The 18,904-nt window shown below is 47.7% G+C and overlaps 1 protein-coding gene across 8 annotated transcripts in view; it reads left to right on the top strand.

The window, feature by feature from the left end:
* The window catches only part of ARID1B (AT-rich interaction domain 1B), a 325,561-nt gene that overhangs the window by 32,452 nt on the left and 274,205 nt on the right, over nt 1–18,904 (top strand). The window contains exon 2 of one of the 8 annotated variants that reach the window (XM_036415066.2): nt 14,862–15,056. The exons of the other annotated variants lie outside the window; for them this stretch is intronic. Within the exon in view, the coding sequence (XP_036270959.2) occupies nt 14,862–15,056 (195 nt within the window). The remainder of the gene's footprint in view (nt 1–14,861; nt 15,057–18,904) is intronic. 8 annotated transcript variants of the gene reach the window in all.

Genomic DNA, 18,904 nt, shown 5'->3' with positions numbered 1-18,904 from the left:
AAAACTTAGTGTACTGAAAGGAGTAAATTACATCTGGTCTCCAGAGGAGGCCTCTTTAAGTCAGAGTGACCCATTTAGAGCGGCCCTGTTTGGAACGAGTGCCTTGAATGGGGATTGTTTTAAACAGCCCCCGCTACCCTGGGAATTATTTTATGCCTTTGAAACGCCTGGCTTTGTGCTGTGGAGTGCCGAGGACCCGGGAAATGCCGCCTGAGCTTCCAGGGGCCAGCAGTAGGGGCTCTTGCAGGGCAGGGCCTTCTTTCTGGAAAAGCAAATTGATGGTAAAGGAAACGAGGATCCCTGGCTTTCTGATGCTCACGTGGCCCGGCTGAAAAGGCCCCGTCGGAAACGTGATGATACGGGTTTGAGGCCTCACTTTTAAAGGATACTTGGTGGTAATCTAGGACGTTTCCTCCTCACTCTCCTGTTCAGGGTTTATTTTGCCTCCTTTTTTTTTTTTTTTTTTTTTTTAAATAACAACACAAATTGCTTTTTAGCCTAATTCTTATTAAATTATTGTGATGACAAATTTTCAGGTGAAGACCCATCTGTTACCAGACTATTTAAAATTACATTGTAAGCAATAAATTAAATATAGAAGTGAGGGTATGTAACATTAACAGATACTAAAATATATTTGAAAGATGGAATGAATGTATGGTGTGTATGTTTTGGTATGCTTACAATGCCTATATTTTGGTATCAGTCGTAAACTAAATGACTGATCTTTATCTCAGTATCATTTCTCAAGACAATAGCTTAACCTTGAACTTCAGTGGTGAATCCATGCTTTTACTTGCTAGTTATTATTTGAATAGAGTAAAAATAATTCATGCCCTGAACCCAACATTTGTACATTAGTTTAGCAGAAGAGCGTTGACATAGATTGTAGTTAGCATGAAACAGTTTCAACTTTCAGGCTGAAGGGATAATGTGACTTCTGGTTCCCCCTTTCTGCCTCACCCATTTGAAAATAGCAGTGCTTTTCATACTGTCAGAATTTCATGTTGTGACACCCTACTCAGAGGTTATGACAGCGGAGTAATGACAGCAGCTGCCTCCTAAGAATCAATCAGGCAATTAATTTTGTAAATGAAATGCTGATTATACAAAGCTTCACGTGAGAGGCCCAGTGATTAAAATCAATTTAACAAATTGTTTCAGGTGGGACTTGATTAATAATTGGCCTTAAATGTTGAGGATCTATGACCAGCATACCTTATTGTTACTCTTACTACTATCTAGCTATATATAAAAATTCCTGTTTCTCTTCCTACTCAACTATATAAAAAAATCTACAGGTAAGCTAAGCACCTGCCCTCTCCCAGTACCTGGGATAGAAGCCTGCCCTCGCTCTCTCACATGTACTTCACTCTGGTTGTCTAACTAGACAGACCTAGCTAACAGTGAAAATGGAATGCATTATTGCACTTTTATATCCTCCTAGTTTATGTATTCCTGTGTTCTACTTAAAAAATAAAAATCTGTCCAGAAAGTTTTGTGTACAACCAAATGAAACAGGTGTTTTTCTCTGAAGCACGTTTTAGTCTTTTCTTATGCTAGCTAACATATATTATGTATCTTACGGAGTGGCATTGCTTTATAGACATTGCCATTCTTGAGTACGGGAATAGCTGTGGATATTGTGTGGGAAATGGGGTTTTAAGATGACCAGCCATGGTGATCTTAGAACTGTGGAATGAACGAACGAACGAATGAATTAATTAATGAATAAAAGCCGCCTGCTTGGAGCATTCGAATGTGGACCTGGAGCTGCATGGGGAGTGGGAGAGCAGCTGGATGTCTTTCTCAGCCACACACCCAGCCTTTATCACGGGCCTGCTGCAGGCCAGACTCGGCCAGGCTTCACAATGGACACATGTAGCATGGCATACAGTATTACTTACAAGAGGATGGCTGGAGAGTAAGGGTTAGGGTACATTTGAATTTCTTTTATTAATGAAATAATAGCAGTAATTGTCCACTGTGTATGGTAAGTTGGAGCGAGAGGGATAATTAGGATGAGGAAGACACCATTCAGAGTTGCAGGTGGTCATGGTAAAGGTTTACTGTCCATCAAGTCAGAGGCACAGTGTGTGGGGAGTTCTGAGAGGCAGACTGTCTGCTGGTACCTGTGGGGTTAGGAAGAATTGTTTCAGGTTAGAGGTAGCCTAAGGTATTTGGGTGCAAGCGCATTCTCAGAGAGGGTGGTCAGATGCTTGGTGCATCAGCACGAGGTGTGCAGGAGAGCTGAGAGATTCAGTGTGGGCTAAGACTTGACAGGTGGAGGAGGTCACCTTAAGATTGAGCCTTGATTATTTGAACGTTGAACGTGTGTGTTTTGAAGTCTAGATACTTTCAAAACCCTCTTTCTAACTTCTGTTTTTTAAATCTTTATTGTTGAAAGCATTACATATGTCTGTCCTCCCACCCACCCTTCCAGCCCCTCCCCTGCCCCGGTCTCCCGTAACCTTTGACCTTCAGGGCAGTGCCTTGATGAGGTTTCTGCGGAAAGAATGAGGCAGAAAGGAGAAGTGTCTCTAAAGGTCCACATTGTTTTGCTTCTTACCCTGGCAGTTGGTAGTCTTGGCAGGGAGGAGGGATAATTCTAGAATGCCAGAACAGGAAGGGACTTTAAGAGTTCATCTCTTAATCCCTCTCTTTACGTGTGAGGAAGTGTGAAGCTCGGAGGAGTGAAAGTGCCCCGGAGAAATAATCTCTAACTCTTAATTGATCGCTTGCTCCGGAGCGAGGCCCCGTTCTGCGCGTTGTGTGCCTGTGCTGCTTAGTATTGGGTGCTGTGACAGTGCTGGGAGGCCCGGCTGTCACAGCCCCGGTCAGAGGTGGTGTGCCCAGATCTCACAGGAGTGGGGAGCCACGTGCTGGCTGGGCAGGTTTACCTGGGAGTCTGCATTGAACCGTCTCCTGTACGGAGGCTTCTCCGTCCGGTGGTGGTGGTGGTGGTGGTGTGTGTGTTCACCACGGTTTTGGAATAATTTCCGTTTTTATTTGTACTGAGATTTAAAAATCCCAGATGTGTTTTCATTTGAGTAGTTGTTGTCCTTCCTTTAAACCAGAGAATCTTGTCCCCTGCCTTCCCCTGCCCTTGGGGTGGGAGCAGGTGGGCAGAGGAGGGGTGGGGCCCCTCGCCCAGGTGGCAGTTGGAAAAGCCTTTTTTGAAACTTATACAAACAAATGGGAGAGTTCTGGGTTAAAAGACAGCCGGTCCACATCTTTAAGGGCGGGTCTGAGATCTTTAAAAAGCCTGGGCCAGGGGACAGTCCATTCTGGGGTTGAGGGGGAGAGCCCGAAAAGGTGATGAGAGAGAAAGGGTTTCCACCTGGACGGGTTTTAACTCTGAAAGTCTTTTTTGTTTGTTTGCTTGTTTTAAGTTAAAATACAATATGTTTGTGTGGAATGGAAGCTTCCTAAGAATATTTTAAGAATCTACTTAGAAGTGTATGTTCAGGGTGTTTTGCCAGCATCAGTGCTTCTAGGAAGATGGCAGCCTTTACCTCCCTCCCCAGTTACAGCTGGTCACTGCGCTGGGGCTTTCCCTGTGCGCTCTCCTCGGTTTGCCTCCTCCAGCTCCCCGCTCCCCCACGGCCCACCCGCACCGCCCGCGCCTTGTTTTACCTGCCGGACCCCCCCCCCCCCCCCCCCCCCCCCACACACACACACACACAGGGTCTGCGTGGCTCTCCTTCGGAAGGAGCTGCAGACACCCTTGCAAAAGGGATTATGTTGTCTTTGTCTTTCCTTTCTGTTTGTTTTTAGCTTTTATTTCGACATGATTATGAAACGTGTGGGAGAGTTATAATAGTACAGAGCAATCCCATGTGACTTTTACTTTGATACCTACAGCAGTTTTCAGCGTTTGCCATGTTGTTTCCCCCCTTCCCACCTCCTGTCCGTCTGCAGTGGTTTCCTCAGAGCCGCTGCGGAGGCCGCACACCTGCTGCTGCCTTCCCGAGTGTTTCCCGGGAACGTGGCTGCGCTCCCGACCGGGTCACTGTCGGCGCAGGATGCTTCCCCCTGCTGCTCCGTGTCCCCCGTGCGCCTGTCCCCGCAGCGTCTGCAGGGCCAGCGAGGCTTGCACAGTCCCATGAAAGGGAAAGTCAGTACCTGCTTTTCCCGAACGCTGGGTCTGGTCAGGTGGATCCGGAATAGGGCTGCGAGTCTGCAACGCCTTTTTACACGCGCGGCCCGGAGCCTGCAGGTTGGCCTGTCAGGCTCTGTCCAGAGAGAGGTGGGCAGCTGGTGACATTTGTAACATTTTCATTGACATTTTCTTTAACAACTTAAAAGTAGTTAATTGTTAAAAAGTGATAGCTTTAAAGAGGTGTGAAGGCATCGTGGAGTTCGCTGGGAAATGGTGACCTCTGTGCGTCTTTAGGTGCCACCGTGACATGTCTTTGGGGTTGTTTATCCATACAAATCACACGCCAGCCAGCTTCGGAGCGGTGTGTTTGGGGGACGTATTGTCTTCCCCTGAGAGATGGCAGCAGCGGGCTGGAGCGCTGGGATATTCACCCGCAGCTCTGGTAGTGAGGAGCAGAAGGCACCCCGGAGCCCTGTGTGTGTCCCCCCCACCCCCACCCCCGCTGTCAGCCTCAGCTCTTCCTGCCATCGTGGGGAGGGCAGATGGTTCCTGCTTGTTGGCCAAGGCTGGCCATTGCGGTGGCCCCTGGATCCCACAGGTGACGGCCGAGCCTTCTGGGCTTGGGAAAAGGAGCGCGGGGGGTCGTGCCTCCCCTGACCATTCTGGAGGGATGGCAGTGAAGTCTGTCCCCACTGCCGCCGCCGGGTGCCAGAGCCTGGCTGGCTGCGGCATGTGACGCTCGGAGGCGACAGGTGTTCGCTGCCCAGGCGGCTCTGAGATGAGGTCCTGTGTGCCGCCCGCACTTCCAGCGAGAGTGGTGGGCATGGAATTGGCATCTTCTCACAGAACTTCTTTTTTGGACTTAATCTGTATCTGTATGGGAGATACACCGTATTATTTCTCTTAAGTAAGAGTCTGCCACTAGGTTTTCAGTAGTGACACATGAATAGGTACGCTGTTGTTTATTTAGAGATGTAAATTTTAGAAATTGTTGAAGCTGTGATAATAGCTTTACAGTTTTTTGGCGGCAAGAATAGCATTTGAGAGAAGGTAGGAATGCATCCCATTACTATTTTGATATTGTTTTTAGTCTGCACACACACACACACACACACACACACACTTTGGTTTGTTAGTAAAGTTATTTCATTTGCCAAATTATATTTCAAAGTGTAGTTCAGTCAGACAGTAATTTACTCGCTGCTGCACTTGGGAGATTAGGCAAGTAATAGTTTTTTGCCACTTTATAAAAATCAAGGCAAAACCTGGTGAACCAGAACAGCTTCATTTTCTGGACTTACTCTGTGGTTCTTAGAAGAGAGCTACAAATGGGTTTAATTTTTGTCTTCTCCATCTCACTGGTGCTATTCTGGGGTACAGGCTAGTTGGGGGGAGAGACGCAGCAAGTAGTCACAAGTAAATACTCGCGTAGTAAATACTGTGACACAGATGCACAGCCCTTTCCGAGGGGACCGGTGAGGACGGTGTTAGCCCGACTTTGCAGGAGAGCGGAACTCCTCCTCCTTGTGGAGAAGGCCCGGTGGAGGAAGGACGTGGTTTTTCTAGAGCCCCCTGCCCCCCAGAGGCCGGTGTGCGGGAGGGGGAGGTTTCCAGTGATGGCAGGTTTCTGAAGAAGACTTTCCTCCAGGAGTGCTGGCCGGGTGCTGGGCCTGGGTGGTGGAGAGGAGAATGAGTCAGGTGCCTCCTTGCGTTCTAACCTGTCGGTCTGGATGTGGGCGGTGTCTCTCACTGACATCGGATCCCTGGGCATCCAGGCAGGAGTGTTGGTGACAGTTGGGTACAGAGCTCTGGGCTCAGAGAAACCAACCTGGGAGACACATTTGGGGGACGCAGGCATGAGGAGGTGTTGGAAGCTGTGGCTTACGAGAACTTGTGAGAAGTGAAATGTGGTGTGCAGTATGCGACCCTTGACCTCTTGTCCCCGTTGGCCGCCAGGAGCACACATTTGTGTGAGGCCCAGGCAGGCATTGTGCTGAACTCAGAGCTAGGCACAAGGTGAGTGAGGCATGGTACCCAGCCTTCCTAGCAGTGTGCGGGGAGCCAAGACAAGAAACACATTAAATTATTGGGTGATTTTTGCTCTAACTTTAGTTCGCTGGTTTGTTAAGAGGGGAAAAAAGATTTTGGAAACTCTTCCCATGGGATAAACCCTGTGGCACCTCATTCAATCCCCAGCAGCACAGGAGGCGAACATGCCTGCACTCTGTTGAATGTGAGCCCAAGTGTATGTAGCTCATGAGTGGTACAGGCAGGATTCCCACTTCTGTGTGTCTAGCTCTAACCCCTCTTCCTTTCTCTTATATATTCTGCCTTGAATTCTAAGTGTTTTCTTAAGCTTTGGGCTATTTATCCTATATAATAAAAGGCTAATATGCAAATTTCCTCTCTTGTGGCTGTTTGACCGGGAGTTCGACTGTTCACTATGACGTGTGCTGACCACCAGGGGGTGGTGCAGAACATGACAGGCATCAGCGATGTGGCGCTGGCAGAGGGAGGCAGTGGAGGTACTGCTGGCCCCGATGGGCCCTGACTAGAGTGGGACTGGTGGGATGGTGGAGCAGGTGAAGAGTCAGTGCTAGGCCAAGGCGGGTGCGAGTGGGGGCCTGATCGCCCTGCCAGTTGCCTCACAGACGGCAACCAGTGGCAACAGCAGCGGCAGTGGCATAGCGGCAGCTCTGCCCCATACACTGAGGGAGCCAGGTAGGGGGATCAATGGCCCTGCAGGCAGGCAGGATGGTGGAGCAGGTGAGCGGGCAGTGCCAGGTCACAGTAGGGTGCTAGCTGGGATTGCAGGGCTGTGAGGCTGGAGGTCGTGAGCTGGGACCCAATCCCTGCAGGCCATACCGAGGGACCCCACCCATGCACGAATTCTTGCAGCAGGCCTCTAGCTTTATATATTAGAAAGGATGGAGGATTTTGAAGTGTCAAGGAATTGTCGCCCAGAGACAGATGTGGATTTATGGTTGCATAACGAGCTGAGTCAGTGAGTTGGAGGAGCGCTGGTCAGCGGAAGGATGTCAAGACTGGGAGTACAGTTAATATGTTAGATGTCAGGGAGAATGGGGACCATAAATAAGCAAAACGAGAATAAGCAGAGAGAAAGACAAACTTCTGCAGCTTGAGTCAGCCAGCCAGCGGTATAGCAGGAGATGGGGAAGTGGGAATCAGCAGCTGATGGGGTGGATCAGGTGGAGTGGGCTGCCAGATAGGCACAGAGACCTGGGGCTGCATCACTAGGAAAGGTGGGGTCTGGGAAAGGGAAGCAAGTTGCTCCCCATAATACCTTTTGAGTTAAGGGACCTGAGAATTGACATTTTGCTTAGAAAAGGGAAATAGATGTAGCTACCTCAAATATTTGTAAAAGGACCAGAGTAAAACCAGTGGATGTAAATTACAAGGAACAGATTTCTGTTATATATCAATACAAGGAAATAATTCATACATGCATGGTATAGACAGTTTTAGAGTATTAATACATACATGATGTATGGAGGGTCTTTTCAGATCCAAGAAGCGTGTTTCATTGCTGAACCTTTTATCAGGTGTTTGTAAGAATTGTGATGAAGTGAAAACGTATTAAAGAGCTTTGGAAATGCATGCCAGATGTTAGTCAGTATTTGACAGTTTGGGTCAGGAGTCTTTGGATGGCTTTCTAGAAAGCCTCTGACACTGTATGATGAATTTGGGATGTACATATATCATGAATGTCTTTTTTGAGTATCCTAAGAATTAAGAATCACAGCTTCTGATTGTTACTTTTTATAGGTAATTGTGGCAGTTCTTTTATCCATTATACATGTAACAACATGTTAATTTTTTTATGGCTAGTCTTAATTCTGAAAAATAAAAATCATGTGATATTTTAGATTACGGATAAAATTTTAAGTGTAGTTAGGAAAAAATGTTGTTCATCCTACTGTTCAGTGATAATGTATATGTGAAAAACACACACTTTTAGATCCTCACAAAAATAATGTTTTTCATCCCCTGCCCTCTTCCTTCAAATTTATTTGTGATTCTACAAACATCTGCATGTTCTCTGTAACTTACGTAACAGAGAACCAAAAACATACTGACTGTGGGCCCTGCTGGGTAGCTCACTTGGTTGGAGCATCATTCCGACATGCTGAGGTTGCAGGCTCCATCTCCGGTCAGGGCACACTCAAGAAGTAACCAATCAATGAGCGGAACAACGAATCTACGTGTTCTCTCTCTCCCTCCCTCCTTCCCCCCCCCCCCCCCCCCCAACCAATCAATGCATAAATAAGCAGAACTATGAATCTATGTGTTCTCTCCCTCTTGAATCTATGTGTTCTCTCCCTCTCTCCTTCCCTCCCTCCCCCTCCCCCTCCCCCTCCCCCTCCCTCTCCTCACCTTCCTTTCTATTTTTCTCCAAAACAAACAAACAAATGGGTTCTCTTCCAAGCCAGTCTGTGAGTATTCTGGCCTCTCCCTACCCTCGCCCACGTTGCGAATGGCATCTTGGTGAGAGGGCACCAATAATTTGGTTGTTATTAGAGCCAACAATAAAACAGCCTTTTCTCTTTTTTTTCTAATATACTTGAATTTCTCTTATTGATCCTTCTCGTGCCATTGTAGAATGTGGCTATTTCTGTAGTGACAAATGAGAGTATGCTGCTAACCACATTTGAAATTCTGATGTTTTAGTTCACGTCTTAATAAACAGGCACTGTTTTGTTATTAGTATAAGCGAAAACAAAACGGTTTTAGGTGCTGGGTTGCATGTTTCCTCCCTCCGCCTCATGGCTGTGTGTGGATGCACGTCACAGGAGAGGGACCAGGCCCCGAGTTACCCGTGGTTCTGGTCCCAGCGCTGCCCAACTCTGCCCCTGGGCGTGTCCCGCTCCCAGCCTCTGTCAGTCACCGGGATGGGGCAGCGGCTTGGTAACTGGGTTCTGTGGAGTGCTGACGTGGGAACTGAGAGTCCGGTGTTTCTGGTAGAAGGAGATGCGCACTCTTTATCAGAGGAGGCAGGACTCTCTGGTGCCCTGTTCCTGTTTTTGACTGAACTGATTCTCCTGACGTTAGAAGAGCTTGACTGTGACTGTGGGGTTTTGTACTATCACTGCTTGACATTTGTCTTCTGCGTGTGTGTGCCCAGCTGATGTAGACGTTGGTTAGTGATGTTTACTTTTGTGTTTGAGAAAGTTTTACTTTATGTGATCAGTCGTCATTCCTGTGTGAGTCGCCACAGCCATCTAAGCCATTGGCGCTGGGACATAGAAAATGCAAGCATGGGCATAGCCGTTTCAGTCTGCCTGAGAGGTAGGGAATAACACATGGGAAGTGGGAAAACAGCGCATGGACTAGATAACAACAATACCAGACGGCTCGGTCTGCTACCGGCAGCGTGGCAGCATTTCCGGCAGGTCCGTTGTGGCAGGTCCATTCCTGGGATGGTGAGGGAGCAATTCTGTGTCTTGAACTCAGGTTGACTGAGCATGGATTTTGGCGGAGAGGAGAGCAGGGGCAGCCCTAGGAGGACTGGCCGCTCCTCTCTCCGTGTTTGTGGTGCCCACGGAGGGCGGCACAGGCCTGAGGAGGAGAGGGGGACAGCTGAGTCCTCCGCCCCGCCCCACAGCGCCACAGCAGAGTTTGCAGCATGCCTGGGAAAACCAGAGGCATTGCAGAGTTATATTTAGCATCACAGCAAAGTAAACATGGATTGCTTCACCATATGACAGCATGCTCACAGGTCACTGTGGCTGCCTCTGATCGTTATCAACCTAGTTTTCACATGGCTGTAACTCATGCACATCACTCGCAAACATCACTGTGCTTTTCTGTGTACTTTTCCATGTCTTCGTGTATTCCCCTGTGCTGACATGTCAGGGCTCGGTCACATGCTCTGAAGCCATTGAATACTTGGGGAGTTTCAGTCTCCTTGGAACCATGAGAAAGTGACTCAGAGACCCTTTCTAGTCCTTGCTAACTCAATTTTCACAATGATTGTTAGGCAGGCATCACGTCTCCCATTCAGTGTGGGAGAAATCTGAGAAGTGACAGTGTGTGCAGGGTAGTAGGTGGTGGGTAAGGGTGTGGACGCATCCACTCTGAACGTAGAGCCATGCTTTTCCCAAGACCACGCGGTCTCCCTTCAGAATTAGAATTCATGAAGCTGTGGACAAGTTTGGGTAAGTCGCACCCCTGCTCCACTTGAGAGACTATTAGGGTTGGAACAGATATAATTCCTCAAGCTTTTGTTTAAAGCTTATTGACCTATTATTCTCCAGAAAGACTTTTACCTATTGATTCAAAAACTCATTTGCTCACATTGGGTTTCATCATTTTTGTCATAGGTATGAAATATTACTTCAAAGGCTCTCTTTAATGCTGAAAGAGAACATTTCCCAAAATAACGTCTCAGGGGAAGTTCCTTTCTCAGCTCTTGCTCAGTCTAGATATCTGCGGCTGTAGATCAGAACCAGGTGACGGACCTGCTTTCTGTGCGTTTTTGTGATGTCCTCAGTGTGTGCTCTTAGGAGACGGGCTGAAAAATGGTGAAATAGTATTCGCCCAAAGAAACCATTAACAAACTATCTCCTTAACTCAATATTTTGGAATAAATACAGTTATTGAAATATCTTTATTATAAAAACAGGTGTAGGCATACTCCAAAGGAGTGGTAATGAAGGAGTATTTAAGTATAAAAAGTATCAAGTTTAGCTAAAGTATACTAAAATTGAGTTGTTTTTTAACTTGAATAATCTTTAAAAGGCTAACTGGCTTCCCAGGCTAGCCTCTGAAAACCTTTCACACTAGAATGCAGCCTCACTGTGCTACCTGGTCGTCTATTGTGGAATCTATAGTCCCACCCGTGCTTGGAAAGCCTGCATTGCTCTCTTCCTTTTGGAGGCTAGAGACGGCAGTGGCCGCTTCCGAAGGGAGAGCCAGGAAACGGTGTGTGAGTTACTCGTGAGATGTATAACGAGTAACACACACATACATGTGTGTAATGTATAACCTATAACTGTGTGTGTGTGTGTGTGTGTGTGTGTGTGTGTGTGTGTGAGTGTGAGATATGTAACTCATGCATACGTGTGTGTGTTATATGTATAACTCACACAGGCTTGAGTGATATGTATAACCTATAACATGTTAAGTATTCTTTGAAAATGGGTGATTTGTATCGTAGCCTTCAAAGTACTTGGTGTTGCTTTTTGTTTTTTGTTTTTGTTTGTTTACTTAATTGAAGCATGGGTTACTGCTGTTGCAGAATGATATCTAGAAAGGAAAACCATGTATGGAATAATATGTTGAGAAGTATTTGAGGACATTCTTGATGTGGGCGATCTCTCTGATACAGTGTAAATTGTGAGCAATGAAAATGCTCTGGAATATATCAACAGAAGGGCAGGTGATAGAAATAGAAAATTGTTTTGGGCTAGATGTGAATATGAGAAATCTTGGCCTTCATGTTTTTTGGAAAAGTCTCAGGTTTGGTTTGGTCTTTGTAAAAGGCAGGGATTGAGCCCCGCAGTAGCACATCTTCAGGGTGAGAAATAGCCAGAGTACCAGCGGGATGGGCTTGGATTGTGGGTGAATGTTTAATAATAGGCCAAAGAAGAGAAGGTTAAAATGCAATGATTTGCGCTGGATAAGTATGTTTTCACGTCTGAAGTCTCATTGAAAGGCAGCTGATGCATTTGGAGAGGTGCAGATAATCTGTGTATTTCATGCTTCCGATTTTGAGAAATCTCAGCGTTAAGCTAACATTTTTGACATGGGTGCAAACTATTATAGTTGATTTGTAAGTAGGACTGTGAGAGTTTGTGGCAGTGATGAAATGGATCTTACAAAAACAGTTTTAGTCACTGATAGGTGTATTTGCTGCACTGTTACCTACAGCATTAAAATATAGACATTAACCATTTTCCAATTAAAATTTCTGCTTTAATTATGCCAGTTTTGGGTGTGTACTGCTTAAAGCGAAGTAAGCAGACCTTGCCTATGGCCTGGGTAATCCACACTGAGTGTGAAGATAGGGCTGCCTCGGGCCCTATTGGGAATTAGGCCATTCACTCCCTGCAGATTCCGAGCGCCCCTCAGCCTTGGTTTCCACACTTCCATGGAAAGTTTTATTTTCCCTTTTGCAACAAAGTGTGAAAAATAATTACATTTTGCTGTTTTAGGCATAATTTCTAGCTAATTTAAATCATTCTGGCGAAACGTAATTCTTAGTCCTTCTGTTTTAGTTTTATTACAACATATCTATCAACATATGTGTTTATGTTGAATTGTGAAGTCAGCGCACGTGTAACATCAGTGTATTGTTTGAGCAATTTCTGTCATTGTTATGTGCACAGTTTTTCTTGATGGAATAGGTAACACAGAACACTGTGGAGCTGAATTGTGAGAACTCTTTGATCTACACCTGTTTTCATTCAGGTAGATCAGTTCCTGGCACATTCCCAGGATTCCCTCAGGGCCAGCTCAGGTGTTCCTTCTAGGAAGGCTGGAGGAGCTCCTTGCCCAGGCCTCGTGTGCCCAGCCAGGACACCCCCTGCGGGCCGGCCTTGTGATCTCTGTCCAACCCTCTTGCTAGTGACGGCCTCACTTCTCAGCCTCTGACCCCCCTTTTGTGCTCCAGTGCCCGGCACAGTGCAGGTCATTAGAGTGAGCACCAGGGGAGCCCTAAGAAGGAAGAAGGGCAAAAATGGATGCAACCTGGGGTGGGGTGTAGTAAGTGGAGGCAGGCCTGGCAGCTTCCTCCACTTGGGTTTGGGGTGTGCAGTCCGACTCCCCTTTCTTGCCTCCCATCCGCGCCTCAGCTCATAGTCTTTCAGTTCCTGCCTCACCTCTGTGATGAGGCCGCCCATGCCAAGGTCAGCAATGGCCTCCTCGTCACCGGGACAGAGAGTTAGCCCTCGCCTGGTGGACACTGGGGTCACTTGACAGGCCTGTTCTGTGGTCCATATGCTCCCTTCTCTTCTCTCTGGAATTCCAACTGCATTTTCTGACTATTCTTTTGGTCTCTGTCGGCTTCAGCCTCCCTCCACCCTGCACCCTCCCTTAATTGGGGATATTTTCTAGAATTTTGACCTCCACCTATTTTTCTGTTTTCATATATTCTTCCTGGGTAAAATTCTTGTTTCACATGATTCCTGTCAATTAATTAATCTAGAATTTATTGAGCATTTACTATGTGCCAAGTCCTGGAGATATAATGGTGAGTGAAACAAAAAGATGGCTGCCTCCAGGACCCTATGTCCTCTGGAGGCAGGGTTCGTTCCCTAGTTACTGTTGTAGGCCAGGCCTGACCACCAGGGTGGAAACTCACTGTGTCTCCTCCTTCGGGGTATTTTCTCCTGGATTTCCAGTGGGAACCTCACATTTAATCTGTAGAATCCTGAAGGTCCCACTTCCCGGGAGTTGATCTGCCTCTGCCCGCGTGCTGTCCTGGATGGTGCCTCAGCATCTGTGAAGCTCCCTTGCTCCTGCTTCCGCCACTGGTCTCCGAGGTGCGCTCACTCTGGGCCTGTCACTGGAATCTGGGCTTGTTTCTCCCGCTGCTGCTACCAGTTCAGGACCTCAGCTCACCCGCCTGCTGTGGCCACCACCCTGGCTCCAGCCACGCCCAGGACCCGCCTTCTGAGAGGCAGATCTGACTGTAGCTCTGTGTATCCCCAAGGTGCAATCTGAAGCCTTTAAAATGACATATAAGGCTCACCTTGTGTGCACTGGCTTCGGCCTGCTTCAGCTTCTCTGCACACTCCTGCTTCATTTGGGTCTAAACTGCTTGTTCCTCATACACGGCAGGTAGCTCCTCTCCCCTGCGCCCTGCTTTGTGCTGTTTCTCTGCTGGGTGGTATTCTGTGGCCTGCCGCTCCCCACACGAACCTGGACTTCTCCCGTTCTGCTAACCCTCAAACCTTCCTGAGCACTTCCATGAACTCAGTGTGAGCATGGGGTCTGGCCCGAGGAAGGGAGGAGTACAGGGGTTTGGAAGGAAGGAGTGACCGGCCTGTTGGGTGAACGCCGCAGGCCCAGCAGCATTGTGGGGAGGGACTTCCCCACCCCTGCCTGGCTCCTGAGGCTCTGGGGCCTGAGCGCCCAGGCTGAGGCGCCGGTTCTGGCTCTCCCGCGTGGCCTTGGCCCCGAGGCCCGAGCTGACTCACCGGACAAGAATAAACGCAGTCTAGTTTTGAACTGGTTCTGTTTGGTCCGATGCTGACTGCAGAGGAAGGTGGCTTGTGACTCACAGTCCTGGTGCTTGTTCCTGCACACCAGTGATCGCTGAGAATTTTACCCTTGACATGCTGTCTTATTCAAAATCCTTTCACTTTCTAACGAGCACTCAGATGCATCAGTGTTTTTTTGATAAGGACTTGCAGACTCAGGTCTAAAATAGAGTCGTTCTAAGAATGCTTTGAAGTCAGAAAGTGTTCCTAACCGCTCAGCAGACCTTGCCTTTATGACTAGGAAGCTGAGAGGAGCTGGGTGAGACTCACTCCACACACATATCTCTGCTCAGCCTGCCTATGCTTACCTCTGGCTCCTCTTGGTTGTTAAGACCTTCCGAAGGTAGAAACATAGAACGTCTTTGTCCATGGAGGTGTTTTCCTTCGTGCTTTTCTGGGGTTTCACTTGTCAGGTCATTGTGTTTAAATATGTTTTAAAGGGTCGTTGTGTTTTTAATGTATGTGTCACCGTGACAAACTGTCTTTGTAACAGATACTGGCTTAGTAAGCTGACCTCTCCGCTCGTTCTCTCACAGGGCAGCCCGATGGACCCCATGGTGATGAAGAGGCCTCAGCTGTATGGCATGGGCAGTAACCCTCACCCTCAGCCGCAGCAGAGCAGCCCCTACCCCGGAGGCTCCTACGGCCCCCCGGGCCCGCAGCGGTACCCTGTGGGCATCCAGGGGCGGAGCCCAGGCGCCATGGGAGGAATGCAGTATCCTCAGCAGCAGGTTGGTGCCTCTTGTTACTCGCCCGCCCTCCTCTCGTGGGGATAGGTCTGTCTGTCCTACTGTCCACCTGAGGGTGGTATTGGGAAAAAGAGGGCATGTCACTGATTTTCTGCTCTCTTCAATTGTCATAGCTTTTTTTTTTTTTTTTTTTAAATAATCACAGGTACAACCCCCCCCCCCCCCACCTTTCTTTCTTTCAAAGAAGGAAGAGTGAGCTTCTCAGAACACGGTTTGATAGGAGGCCAGTGTGGCCAGCTGTCTTTGAAAGATGTACCCTGTCATCATTTTGTAGCAAATTATATAGATCTTAGCCCTGAAGTGAACTTGGCTTTCCAACATTTCTGGTGTCAGACTGTCAGAGTTTGAGCTGTGAATTGACTTCCTAAGGCGAAGTTTTAAGTTATTTAAAGGTCTTTCTCATGAAGAGAGCATCAACTTAAAAAAATTTTTTTTTTAGTCTCCCAAAAAGTTATTTTACTTTTATGTCTTCTGTACCTTTAAAAACAGGTTTCTGTATTTCATATAAGAGGATTTGATGAGTATTCTCTTAGATTTTCATGGGTTTTCTGTTTTTACTTCAAACAAACAAAAAAGGCTTTTCCCGCTCTCAGGACCCAGTGTTTTTCTCTAGAATCAAACAGTTGGAGTTGCCTTAAGTGACCATGTGCCCGATGGCAGTGGTAACCCCGTCTCCTGGGCGCCGCGGAGCAGGAATGTGGGAAGGTGGGCAGACTTGGCAGGGAGCTGGTCGCTAGGGACACAAAGGCAGGTTATGAGCCCCTCGGTGCTGTGGGCCTGGGTGCTGGGGCTGAGCCTCACAGAGGGCCTCCGTGGCGCTGCCACCGCCCACTCCGGGCTTCCCAGCCCTGCTCTCAGGAGTGCTTCCTGACATCGGACCAGAAGCCTTTGTGGAAGTGACACGTCGGCTGGCACTTTGGTTCTCTCCAGAGGGGATGGGAGAATGGACGTTCTGCTCCGCGTGCTGCATTGAAAGGGTGGTTCAGGGCCCTGACCCCCCTTTCTCTCGGAGGCAGAGGGTCTTTCCTCTCTGCCTCAGCGCCGCTTCCTTCCTTCCTTCCCGCTGTCGTGGGGAGACAGGGAGCTGGGCCTCGGAGTCCCGCTCTGGTGCCCCTGCTGCCGCCCCTGCCGCCTCGGAAGCTCTCCCCTCCTGGTGGGAGACGGGCCCCCGCTCAGGCGTCTAGCAGGCACTGCATTATAATTGTGCTCTGGATTTCTCCAGCATTACTCCTTCCCCCAGCAATGCCTTACTACCCGGAGTACAGATCTTTAGTGAGGTTGCTGTTGTGAGAGGAGGTAATTGTGAAGGATGGAAAAGTGAGGCGAAAGGAGGAAGGCCGGTACAGTGGCTGCTGATGCCCTGATTCTGCCCCGGCGACTTCACTGGGGGCTGATGGTTCCATGTGATGCTCTGGCCACAGGGAGAGTGGAGGCAGACAGCTAGTAAGAAGAAGCAGGACCTTAAACAAACAAAACAAAACAAAACAAAAAAACAAAAAAAGCAGCTGCAGGACCATGGAGAGGGGGTGATGCTGGTGGCTCCTGCCTTGCACTTCTCCCCGCTGCTTTCCAACGTGACATTGGAGTCATCTCGAGGGGGCTGTTCCTGGCAAACTGCTGGCTGCTCCTTTATCTGTTCCTCTGAGTGAGTTCCAGTCTCCTTGGAAGTGTTGCCATTGGCGTAGTTTGTAGCACCAAAGGGGAATCGAACAACTGGAGAAGGTGTGAGCAGAATGATCACCTAGGAACATGCTTAGCTCACGTATTACAGGTACATAGAGTAGCCTCCGTGTTCTTAGCTTTTCTGTTTTATTTAGTCCCTGTGGCTCTTACGAACTTGTGAAATCCAGTAATGGATTTATTGGAAGGGACAATTTGATGAAGATTACCTACCAAGTATTTTAGCAAATGTTTAATTAAGAGTTTAGATTAGGTATTTACTGCTAACCAATAGAAATGCCTGATTCTATTAAACACAGATGGTTCTGATGGTGAAAGGGAAGTAAAGTATCTGGTGGGAGACAATGCTTTGCTAAAAAAAAAGTCACACTTTCTATTGAGTTCATCATGATGGAGGGTTCTAAAACCCTTTATTGCTTTTCATTAGTTATACATCCTTGAAATAACCTATTTTGTTTTGAAATATAAAAGGCTAAATATAACTGAATTCCTTTTTGAATGTGTGAAACATTTTAAAGGGGACACACAGCTTTTATCATACATACCGTGTTTCCCCAAAAATAAGACATCCTCCGAAAATAAGACCTAGCGCATGGAAAGATAAGACATCCCCTGAAAATAAGACCGAGCACAACTTTGGGAGAAAAAATTAATATAAGACACTGTCTTATTTTTGGGGAAACAGGGTAGTAAGTTCATGTGGTCAGTCAGGTGTAGGTTTTGAAATGGGAAAAAAGTGAAGGGTTCGGTAAAGGTTATTAGGCCACGTTTATTTTGTTAGCTGTAGTCTGTGTCCTTTGGTGAGAGTTTTCGGTGAATTGCTTTGTTTGGGTTCTTAGGAACTTGCCACAAAGCCCTGGCACAGTGGTTGGCCGCGGTCTTATTTGTCTTCTCCTGGAATTGATGTCATTGTGGAGCCTTGCTGTAGTCATGGCGCTGGTGTTGTTCAGGAAACAAGCTGGAGGATGACGATGACGGAGTTTTCGGTGCGTGGCATCGCCACCTAGGCTGCCGCTGCTTTGGCTGGCCTGGCTGGCCTCCAGGGCGCTCTGTGCTCTGAACCTCTGAGGAGTGGAATCCGTGCCTGTAATATTGCTCATATGTGTCTGCACAGGGTCAACATGCAGGAATTCAGGATTGTAAATTGAGTGGCCCACTTACCAGCTGAGTGGTAAGTTGTCTTTGGCTCAGGGGTCACAGTTTGATTCCTGGCTGGCATTCCGCCTCTGTGACGGGAATTTTAAACGAGCGTTCCGATGGGAAGGACAGCCATGCTTCTGGGAGATTTCACATGGTGGCATCGCTGCTTGCTTTCCTCTCTGCGGGTCAGGAGGAGCTGGCCACTCAGTGTGTGATTTTAGTGTCAACCTGGCGAGTCTTGATTTGTATGGTGATAATTTTATTTTTGAAATAAACTCACGACTGGGTCTTTGAAGCATGACGTGATAATGGTACATCATTTTGGTGTTTATTAACTGGAACTAGATTTGTGGCCTTTCACTTGCTGATTCTCCCACATCATCAGGCAAATACATGACTAAACAGATTAGTTTTGCACGGAGCCCTGAAAACTGGCCTGCTTGGGTTTTTACTGCGCTGCGAGGGGAAATGAATTTTCTGTGCCTCTGTGGGGAGCGTCCGCCGCCCGCTCCCGGAATTCAGACCTGGGCTGGTTCACAGAGGAGTGCCCTGGCTGATTCCTCTCAGGCAGCTGCACGGAGCAGGTGTCACCTGTAAGGGGACATGCACCAGGCCCGGACTCTTTCTGAGGGGTTCAGTTACTTAAAAAAACGCAGGGAGCAAAATATCTCTTCCTGGATCAGGGGCACGAGTGAACAAATGTTTGTTTCATTTTCCTTGTCCTTTGTGATCGTAAATGTATACATAGGCCTGTGTGGCTTGCTTTGAAAAAGATTTTTCATATAAACGAAATAGCGCCCAGGAGAAAAAGGCTACAGAAACAAAGGTATATTTATTTGTGCCAGGCAGATTATGTCGTCTGAGATATTTCTTGAGTTATCAAGGGTTATTGAGTCGATATTTTAACTGTCCTTACCTTGTTGCAGGTTTTGTATAATCTGATGCCTGTTGGCATTATAAAACCAGTGGGAGAAATGAGGGTAAGGTGAGAGATTTAAGTTCATGAGTGC

The sequence above is a fragment of the Pipistrellus kuhlii genome, unplaced genomic scaffold, assembly GCF_014108245.1.
Source record: "Pipistrellus kuhlii isolate mPipKuh1 unplaced genomic scaffold, mPipKuh1.p scaffold_m20_p_5, whole genome shotgun sequence".
Taxonomy (NCBI): Eukaryota; Metazoa; Chordata; class Mammalia; order Chiroptera; family Vespertilionidae; genus Pipistrellus; species Pipistrellus kuhlii.
The sequence above is the reverse complement of the archived record's forward strand: the minus strand, read 5'-3'. Positions and strand labels throughout refer to the sequence as shown.